Source organism: Stigmatopora argus, chromosome 15, assembly GCF_051989625.1.
Source record: "Stigmatopora argus isolate UIUO_Sarg chromosome 15, RoL_Sarg_1.0, whole genome shotgun sequence".
Lineage (NCBI taxonomy): Eukaryota > Metazoa > Chordata > Actinopteri > Syngnathiformes > Syngnathidae > Stigmatopora > Stigmatopora argus.
Genome location: NC_135401.1, coordinates 4626218 through 4637239, shown reverse-complemented (window position 1 = coordinate 4637239; position 11022 = coordinate 4626218). Strand labels below are relative to the sequence as shown.

The 11022-nt window shown below is 44.7% G+C and overlaps 1 protein-coding gene across 1 annotated transcript; it reads left to right on the top strand.

Annotated features, from left to right (window-relative positions):
* Positions 1–769: 769 nt before the first annotated feature.
* Positions 770–7799, top strand: zbtb42 (zinc finger and BTB domain containing 42). Its single transcript, XM_077621476.1, has 2 exons — positions 770–1112; positions 2615–7799. The coding sequence occupies exon 2, from the start codon at positions 2629–2631 to the stop codon at positions 4159–4161; it is 1533 nt and encodes a 510-aa protein (XP_077477602.1). The 5' UTR covers positions 770–1112; positions 2615–2628; the 3' UTR covers positions 4162–7799.
* The last annotated feature ends 3223 nt before the right edge of the window (positions 7800–11022 follow it).

Below are 11022 nucleotides of genomic sequence, written 5' to 3'. Positions count from 1 at the left end.
TATTTAAGATTTTTATCAAAATGTAGGGATGGTTCAAGCTCGGTGAATTAAAAAAGAAAAAAAGTTTGTTTGTTAACTTTATATATGACACTCATCTAAATCATTGGCTGCCATCCCTCCCAGTTAAAATGAAGTGGACAACTGGTGCTGTCAATGGCACTGACAGATGAGCATTAATAAAACACACCTCCTAGTGTAAATGAATGGATTCTATTGATATAAAAAAAACAAAATAGGTAAATATTCAGATATTTTTAAATCTATTTTATTTGTAAAAAAACACAGTATTTTTTTATTTTTATTTATCAGAAACACTATGGTTATTACTGCTATTTTATTCATTATTTATCTAATTTAAAGTGTTCTTGCAGGCAAAAGTATATTTTTATTAATTGAATTTTGTTTTCATTTCATCCCTCTTTCAGTGCTATTGACAAAAAAAAGACATCCAATCATAATCCCGTAGCTTCATTCATTTTTCTACTGTGAATTTAAATTTAATTCACCCCTCACAGACGTCCAATCCATTTGAAATGGGAAGGCTGACAGTCTGCAAATAGATGAAAAACTATTCTTATAAGTCTGAATCTTTGAGCGCCACTGACTTTTTCTCTCTATCAGACGTTCATTCATTCTCTGCCAAACTCCCAGTCCACATGGATTGGACGCGTCGTGCGCTTCCGGGGGGAGGAGGGAGCGCGCACAGAGGAGACAGGTGTTTCCAGCAGGGGGGCGACCATTGCCAATGGATGTTACCGGCGTTCTCTGCTACTTGCTGCCGCTGTGTGAGTTCTCGCAGTAGTACACAAGTTTGCGGTCGTGGGACGGGCGCTGTCGCGAGACTTGGCGGCCACACGATCAACCTGCTCGCTTGTGGAACACACTAACAGCAGCCGAGCCAGCCCAGCCAGCGAACCAGCCAGTGAGCCAGCCAGCGAGCCAGCCAGCCTGCTTGCCAGCACCCCAGCGAGCGAACGTCCCCTGCCTAGCCGGGCACTGGAGCGAAAGCTCGGAAGACGGACAGACGTCCAACATCTGGATGCACATCATGATTCTAGAACGTCGAAGTGTCTAAGGAACACACTCGCACTAGGGAGAAGGCGGAAATAAATGTAAGTAAGCCGTTTTTTAGTGCGTTTCGGTGCAGCGAGGAAGCGAAAGTTAAGAGTATCGCTTCATTTTGAAGACTTTTCTATTTTCCCTTTTTTTAAGAAACCCCCTCAACGTCGCTTTATACGTTTTGGACTACACCGCGAATGTCATATTCGCACTTTGCCGTTCTAAACTCACTGCGTGTTGCGTTCAAGTGCACGACCGGAGCGTCAAAGTTGTAATAAGCCGTTAACTAAGCAGTAGGTAAACTTGTGTGTAGAGAAATAGAAATACTTGTAGCCTGATCGTTCGCGATTTATTTTTTTCCCCTAGCCCGGACCATCGAACGTTGGCACGGCGATCTTTTTTGGCACTTTCGGGGGGTGTTTTCGATATAAACGCGGTACAAGACAGCACGGAGGTAACATATGGCATAAGGGGAGCACAGCTGGAGGTAGCGTTTCCATTGCGGTGATGTCAGAGCAGCTGACTCTACAGCTTGCAGTGTAATTAGCAAACAGAGCAGCAGTTTACTCGCTCCTTTTTTTGCCTCCTTCTTTTACACTCTTTGCCCGCTGGACGACTGCTATTATTTTGCTTGTTCTGTAAACACGTCCCCGGATTTGTGTGCGTGTCTTTGGAAACGCTTTTTTTTTTGCGCGCAACACAAACCTTTCAATAAGCCCAACAAACCGAATTCGGAAACTGGATCACACTGGATCGGTTGGGAGAATGGGTGAGTTCACTTTGATGAAGTTTTAAAAAATATATTTATATATTCTGCAGAAATCTAAATTGAATTAGGGAGATTTTTAGGCATGGATTTTAATATAAACACTGATCCCTATTTTTTCTTTAATATATTTTTTTGTACTATTATACCAGACTAATTAAGTAATGGGAGCTCATTTTGACACTTCTTAATCTGAAAAAAAGACATCATTATTCTAATTAATGAAGTTTGTATTGTAATACTACCCACACAATTACACGTCCATATGTATTAGCCTTTGTAGTAATTAAGGGAAGGAATGTGGTGCTTGAATGTCACATTTTGGAACATTTCTATAAGGTTATTCACTCAAACCAAGTGGTCTTTCAGGGTGATTTTTTTTAAAGTCAACTTTAATCATGGGCCAAGAAAACATGAAGGGTCTTCTTTATAGTAAAGTTGCGGTGGTTTACCTTATCTGCACTGTATCAGTGTTCACAATGACATTTCTTGTTATCATCCTTAGTTGTAATAACAAAAGTTTCGGTCATTTCCAAGAGGCTATTGTCGTAAAACTAAAGAATTCTCACGTTTATTCCAATTGGCATTATTTGGGCCTTTTTCCGTTCCTACCGTGAATGAAAATGTGTGTGTAAAATTGACACAGCTGGCCACTACGTCTTGCCACCTACATATTGTATGTGTTTTAACAGAGGCCGATTAAAAGTCATTTGGCTTCCAATTTCGTGCCTCGTCAGTAGCTCCATTTCGTTCACCGGGCGCTATCCTGTTTTTCTCGTTTTCCTTCAGGTTATGAGGGAAGAATGGAGTTCCCGGACCACAGCCGCCAGTTGCTGCAGTGTTTGAGTCGACAGCGTCACCAAGGTTTCCTGTGTGACTGCACTGTTCTGGTTGGGGAGGCTCGCTTCAAAGCGCACAGAGCCGTCTTGGCTTCCTGCAGTATGTACTTCCATCTCTTCTACAGGGACCAGCTGGACAAAAGGGACGTTGTGCATCTCAACAGTGACATTGTGACGGCGCCGGCCTTCGGTCTGCTCCTCGAATTTATGTACGAGGGCAAGTTGGAATTCGCCAGTCTTCCAGTGGAGGACGTGCTGGCCGCCGCCAGCTACCTCCACATGTACGACATCGTCAAAGTCTGCAAAGGCAAGCTGAAGGATAAGGACCCGTGTTCGCCCGGTCAAAAGACGGGGGAGGATTTCCAGCGGGATGGCTCCCCGGACGGCGCCGACAAGTGGCGGTCCCGAGGACCGGCGGGGGCCCTCTCCCCGACGGGACACTTTGACCCGGACGAGCGCGAAAGGTCCGCGCGTGGCCGGCAGAAGGCGAACGGTCACTCGGGCAGGTCCCCGGACCTGGTAGGTGTCGCTCATGTGTCAGCGGAGGCGGAGCCCGGCGTCCAAACAGCTGGAAAAACAAAAGGCGACGACGTCGGCGGTTCCGGAGCGTCGCTGTCCCAGAGGTCCCGGGCTTCGGATGACACGGACTGCGCTCTGGATTTGTCTTTCAAGCCCGTGTCGAGCAGAGATCCCTTACAGGCCTCCTACGTCTCGGGACAGCTGGCCCTCGACAGCCAGCAGCAGGGCACCGAGCCACTTGTTAAAGACGAACACGACTTGCTGTCAGAGCAGGAGGACAGTGAGCCCGTGAGCCCCGAGAGCCAGCGCTTTGGGAATAGCGCCAGGAGCTCAGCGGTGACAGGGTTCGCTGCCCTCTTCCCAGGCAACAACGGCGCCGCCGCCGCCCTCCTCTCCCAAGAGGAAGACCTGATGGACGAGGAGGCGGAGGCCTGCGGGGGGAGGGAGGGAGCCCCCGGCGGGGAGGCGGAGGAGCGGCGGAGGGGGCGCCCGCCGGCGGACAGCGAGGAGGAGGACGACGACGACCTGGCCTCGTCGGACATCTCCGGCCGGGCGCTCCTGCCGCCGGCGGCGGGGCGGCAGGCCTGCGTGTGCCCCCTGTGTAGCAAAATCTTCCCCAGCCCGCACATCCTGCAGCTGCACCTCAGCTCGCACTTCCGCGAGAAGGACGGCGCCCGCTCCAAGCTGTCGCCCGACGGCTCGGTGCCCACCTGCGCCCAGTGCAACAAGACCTTCTCCTGCATGTACACCCTCAAGCGGCACGAGCGCACGCACTCCGGAGAGAAGCCGTACACGTGCGGACAGTGCGGAAAGAGCTTCCAGTACTCGCATAACTTGAGCCGCCACGCCGTGGTCCACACGCGGGAGAAGCCCCACGCGTGCAAGTGGTGCGAGCGCCGCTTCACCCAATCCGGGGATCTGTATCGCCACATCCGGAAGTTCCACTGCGGCCTCGTCAAAACTCTCGCCATCGGATGAAGCGGCTTTTCAAGCATTAGTATTCACACGGCGGCATTTTTCTCCATGTAGCGACTTATATATATGAAAAAAAAAATAACTGGGCCAAGTTGGCGTCGCCGGGGAAGTCGAACAAAGTAGATGCACTCGTTTGTTTGTCTCGCGCGTGTTGCCAAAAGGCATCCCGAGGGCAGAATGCTAACATTTCTTTATACAATCGACTACTAGCGCGCACGGGAGACCAGGACCGTCCGTTTTCCTTCTTTAATATTATTCTAAATATTATTTATTCGGGTATATTTGTAACAAAAAAAATGATGAGGCAGCAAAACTAATGAAGTAAAACTACTGGAATATTTTTTTTCTTTTCGGTCAACCGTCTTTTAGATTGGTGTATTTCGCCTTAGAATCAATCACATGTCTTTTTTTTTCATGGTGAATGTGAATCGTTGAAGAAAGAGTGGAATTGTTACTTCAAAATGGAACACAAAGCGACAGTCCACCACGCCTGTAACACTCGTGCCTCTTTACACTTGATTTTTTTTGTACTTTTTTGAAGTAAGAATGACATATCGGCATGCCTTTGGTCAAATCCACTCAAACATACCAGAGGATAACAAAAGTAATAGGCAGCGCTGGAATGCTAATTGATTCACGAGTGCCCTTATAAGTATGTGACTCCACTATGTAAATGAAGCTCTTATCACAAATTTATTGACCGTAGAAAACCAACAGTAGACCGGCACGTTATTTCCTGCTATTGCTGAAGTAGAAACAAAAACTCCGACGCCGTGAGGGGGAAAAAAAGGAAGTTTTCCGGATGAGACAGCCACTTTGCTAAAGCTACTGACTTTCGATTTTTGTTTTTTTTACATTTTTAAACTCCCGCTTTTATCATAGCTTCCTACTGTATGCACGTGTTACTACTGATAATGTACGCTTCTGGGCATAAAGGAGGAGTTCAACTCACTGCTCGATAGCTTCCTTTTTTTTGTCTAATCTGTCCTGAGAAGACTTGATCTGAATTTATTTATTAGTTTGGTTCAGGGTTTTACTGTAGGTGTATTTCGATCAGCTCGAACATTGGTACTCATTCACTGGTATCGGGGCTACCTTTTTTCCCTCTTTGTGCAAATCAAGTTACTGTAATTGTTTTAATGGAAGATTATCAGTCACGCCGAATCTAGAGAAGCACTTGTTTTTAGCATGCACAGTTTCAACACTATTTCTTAGGCTGCTATTACGATTTGTATATTTAATGTAAATAGATATTCTATTTATCTGTGTTTTTATAACACCCTCGGGGTGGAGGGAGTCAGGTGTCTTAAGTGTCTTCCGGCAGGGGCCAATCGGCGTAAGAGGAGTTTCATTCGCCTCTGCCGTTCTCGCACGGGAAATAGTTTTTCTACAAGCACAAGCGTAGTGAGTCGACGTGGCCCACCTATAGAAATGGGACAATACCAGCATTGTCCCAACCCCCTCTTTTCGTGCACCAGTCCCAGGTAGTTCTCAAGGGATCATTGTGTATCTCCCTTCGAGCTACGGGGGGGGGGGAGGAAGGCCAGTGCCCGTTTCATTGCCGTATTGAACGCAGGCATCGGAATGTGAGAAATGTTTTTAGGTGAAGGGAAACCAAGGAGACTGCAAACAGGTGTATTGTTTTCAGGCATCAAAGTCCTGCCCTCCACCCCAACCCTCCCACCACTCAGCATGCAGTTAGATAAATGCCGTATTGTTCTACTGAGAGGAGAAACCGTCGATTGCACACCTATAAAGAGATTATCTTTGCAGCCGGTGACCCCAATAAAGATCGGTCGCACCTTAGGACCCGCTTACGGCAACTTTTATAACATTCAATATGTCATCGACAAAGAATGACGCCAAGTTTGGCACTTGGTTTATTTCACTGACTGTCAAAATTGCTAAGTTGTTGTTTCGCAATTGGTTTCAAAGATACATTTTATCAAAGTATCATTTTGTAGCAAGCTGTTTGTTCAGACTGCTTATGAATCGGATTCGAATCCGATTCCTCCACTTCTGTTTTTCACTGTTCACACTAGTTCTAGCAAGTGTTCAAATTGGATCTAGGCGTCTTCAGACTAGGCCACATTGTTGGCCCAGTTGAGAGCTCGCCGTGGCAACAAAGGCGCCATTCGGCGTAGTGCGACCTTAGGACGGTTAAAACTCATTTGAGCTGTTCACATTGAGAAGCATCTTTTACATAACAAATATGAAACTGACTTCCATATGTGGTTTCAATCCATTTACCAGAATTTGGATTTCCACGATAAATGACTGTTCAGACTACAAAGGAGCATCCGTGCTCATTCCGGATTGGCTAAAAATCTGATATTGCCTGCCAGTCTCACACTGGGTAAGGGGGGTCGTATTTATTTTAACAGACATATTTTAACACTGAATTAATGCTCTGCACGTCATCGTTTTTTTTTTTTTATATTCCCGTCTCACCCAAACATGCCCTCCAATCGGGTCCCTTAGCGGGCCCAAGGTGCGACCACACCCCCCTTAAGTTCCGCCCCTGACTCCTACAGTTTAACCACTTTAGTGAGCATACCTATTCCATTGGCAGCACGTGGTTTTTACGTAGCGTTTATTTTGTGTACAGACGGGAACGCAAGAGTTAGCGCGATCGCATGTTTCTTGAATGCACGTGTACAGAGGCGTCAAAAAACTAACACTATGTAAAGATTTGTATTTCTTTCGTAGCAGTTATTTAAAGCTCCTGGATCTTCACCGAGCGTGCCTTAGGTGTCGCATCCGGAGGAGTCTCTGTTTGTACGTTGCCGACACGGACACCCCGTAAAAAGAAAACACAATGTATCTTTTACGACAGGTCTCAAATTCATTTGCTATAGGCCGTTTTGCGCGAGGCTTCGGGGGCGTCGTTTCATCAAGAATTTATGTTTGGGTAGTTCTTTAAGTCATGTCATCGATGAATGTAAACTGCGGAGATACTTATTGTTGTCTTTTTCATCAAAACAAATGACTGTTCGTTCACCTAACTATTGCTGTATGATTTTTCAAGTCGGAAAATGACCGTTAGCCAATACTGGAATGTTCTCCTTTGTTGCAGGTTCCAACTGTGAAATTGTGTAAGATCACAAGAAATATTTATTATTGCCTTCGCTTCTTGCAGCAGCTGGATTTTTTAACTCATTGGCTGCCATTGACAATGTTAGATGTCCAAACTGTTTGAAGTGGGAGGGTTGGCAGCGAATGATTGGATGTCTATCAGTGATAAATGTATTCACAGCAGAAGGATGTAAAAAAGCCACACAATTGGACGTCTAGCATCGTCCATGGCGGCAAAAGAGTTGATTTAGTTACATCTAAATGTCATACAAACACATTTTCGGTAGAATCTGTAGAAGTGCCATTAGATTTTTAATATAATTTTTTTTTTCAAGAAGAATTCTATATTTACTGTAAGTGCTTCAGTGTTAGAGGTGTAGAGATTTGAGGACAATCTTTGATTAGACACTGAGGCAAATTACTGTGCATTTCATTTGTTTGCGCCTTTTTGTGTACGTGTGTTTGTTAAGGTTGTGTGCGGGTGTGTGTGTGTGTGCTGTGGAAATGTGACAATCTACATTTAGGTCTTTATAAGATTATGCATAGAAATAAATGGAAAAATTTGGGCTGTGGATTCTATTCATTTCCCCCCCGGTGTTATTTTTTTTCAGGTGTAAAACATACTCATGACAGATGATAAATTAGGCCATGTGCGGTCGATTGGTCCCCGGTCTTTTGGTCGCCCCGACCGCGACAACGGGTGACCAAAAGACCGGCGACAAAACAAGGTAAAACAACACGGTCTATGCATCAATAAAAGCCAACAATGGCCATGAGCAGTTTCACTGAGCCGACATGTGAGTGTAGAAGAGTTTCTATGTACATGTGTTGTCCCTTTAAGAAGCAACGTCAGTCAGGGTCTTAGCAAGTTCTCCAACAAAAAACAATAAAAGTCTGGGAAATTTTGAGCGTTTCCTTAGGCTAATAATTAATAGGGCATAAAAGTATGACTAAATAATAATTCGCAGTTTGTATTTAGGGAATTTGAGCAACGATTTAAATGGTAATTATCACTTACATTCCGGGGGACCAAAAGACCGGCGACCAATCGACCATGTACCAAATTAGACTATTCAAGTCATGTGTTGAAAATAAATGAACATGAGTGAGAATCACAACGTTGCTATTTGGGACTAAAAGTTTAAGCCAAACTCCCATGTGGCACATTAAAACTATTCAGATTCCTAATTTTTCATGTCTCAGCATCTGAAAAGGACTGCCTTAAAATTAAACATGAACTGATGTTTTAAAAAAAAAGTATAATAGTAACCACAAAGTGATCGTAAGGGCAAGAATGATTGGAAGACAAAACCCCTTCTGTCGCCAATGATCGGAAAAGTGCACGCACAGATGAAATAAAAACACCGCGCACATTTGACCGATTCTCACCAGTGTTTCCATCATTTTTCACTCGCACCATGAAACAAATCCAAGTCCTCTGCCGTGTGATCCAGTGAGGAAGGCATCTGATTCCCACCACCATCCCCCCTCGCCGTCCCAGTTTGCCCATTCTGGGAACCGCGTATAGACAAGGGGACAGCATCCGACAGAAAACCCTGCCCCCACCCGCCCCGACTCCACTGCCCCCAAAACGGCGGCCCCAGACCCTCGGCCTCATCCCTCCGCCCTATTGTGTGCGTGGGTAGTCATTCAGCCAGGCTATTGTCTGGCCCCACTCCCCGGCACGTACTTTGTGCACAAACAGACGACACGGCGGCGCTAGCCAGCCGACTCCAGCATAAAGAAAACAATGCGCTCCCAAGATCATTCATAAACAGCCAGCCAGCCGGCCTGATGCAGCCTGCGCTAAGAAAAACGGCGATGGCGGTGGCTCACATCTGCCCAGCGGAATCCTAAGCTAGCGGGGCCAAACTTCACGTGGAAACCAAGAGACCATGTGATAGAGCTTAGTGACGAGTAACGTGAAAAAAATTCCTGATCGAAAGCCCCTCTTGGAAGAAGTTAGGAAGAAAGAGTTATAGATGTTGTAAGCTAAAAGGAAAAATGAAAAAATTGTTGGATTGGGTGAAAGTAATGACTGTTATTAACAACGTGAATGGATATAAAAAAAATTGAGTGCGTGTAATCCATACCTGTCAACCTCTGCCGATAACTGCCCTTATAAATGATTATGATTCCCCTTACAAACCCCCCAAAAAACCTTACAAACACCGTACGAGTCGTACGGTGTTTGTAAGGTTTTGGGGGGGGTTGTAAGGGGAATCATAATCATTTATAAGGGCAGTTATCGGCAGAGGTTGACAGGTATGGTAATCAGACTATAAAAACTGACATGTCGTTATCCCACGTCTGACACTAAGTAATATGTAAAACCTTGTATTAATATTAAAAAGGAAACATTGAAATATATCCCATAAAAAGAGTGTTTTTCTGGAAGGGGAAATTCCTTGGCCAAACCATTGATGCAAATAGGAGAGGCCATAAAACTAGATGAAGATAAAGGAACACAAAAGGCCTCTGTTTACAGAATACCCCAAAGGAGGAAGCAAGACGCGCCCTTATCTTATCAGAAGAATGCACATCTGGAAAACCATAATCCATCACACCTGATGGACGACGGGCACAGGTTAATGGACTGCTGACCAATCAGAGAAAGACAACTCTACGCTTTGTATACTGATGCTTACAAGCCGTTTGTGACTCCTCTGTCAGGTTAATCATCTTTGGCTTTAGAACAAGTGGCTTTTACGGGAGTTCTGATATGAGAATGAACCCGCACAGAACCTTGAGAATTAAAGGAGTTAACAGGTGAGTTAAAATGTAAGATTTCTAGATTAGTTAGAAAGGAGTGACGACATTGGATTTCAAGTCGTGACGGCAACAGCTGGCGAAAGAGAATCCAAATGTTTTGTTACCAAAGAAGACAAGTTAGTGATGCTATACACGACAAAAGTTGCAAAGTAGGGTTTGAATCTGGGGAAAATTGAGTTTGAAACCCTACTCTGAAGCTTGCCTTTAAAGCCAACCAAGCGTGAAGCCTTATTTTGAGTCAGTCTGTTTTTATAACGTTACAAAACAAATTATTATTCCGAACTCTCGTTAAATAAAAACTTTTTTTTAAAAAATCAATCCATAAGAGAGCTTTAGCACTCTTAATCTCAATTTGTGTCCACACTTTTTAGCACTTATCTCCAAAGAGTTTTCATGTATTTGGACGAAACCAATCAACATGACTTTACAGCACCTTTAAGTGTCCACCATCTCAACAAGGCCAGCGGTGGGAGCCCTTGACCTCTAAGGGGACAGGCTGCCAGGGACAGCTGGTGTGGTCTGTGTTTATTTATTTATTTGTGCACAAAAGACAGGTGGTCACACTTGAAAAGGGCACACAAACACGTTCACGTTTGTTGTGTGTGGGCTCTGCGGACACATACGCAAACCTTCACACCCACACAAAAGCAGCAGCACTAAGACTCACTCTACAAGAACACACACGCTTGACGCGCCTCTCTTTCAAAAAAAGAAGTCATTTTTGACTTTCAGAGAATTCAAGTCACATTGCTGCGAGGAAAAGTACCTCATGAATAAGACATGAAATGTCTCCAAGTTGGTGTTGCTGAGCTGAAAAAGGATTATAAAGTATACAAATTAAAAAAGATAATTGATGCGGGGTGGACTTATATATTTTATAGATGTCAACCAAAGTAAATTTGAAGTTTTGGTTTCCTTAATAAATGGATTAGTGGATTATCCAATCGATGACGATTTTTATAGTCGAAATAGTTGCGCTAAAAAGTGTCTGTTTTTAAAATCGCATTAGCAATCACT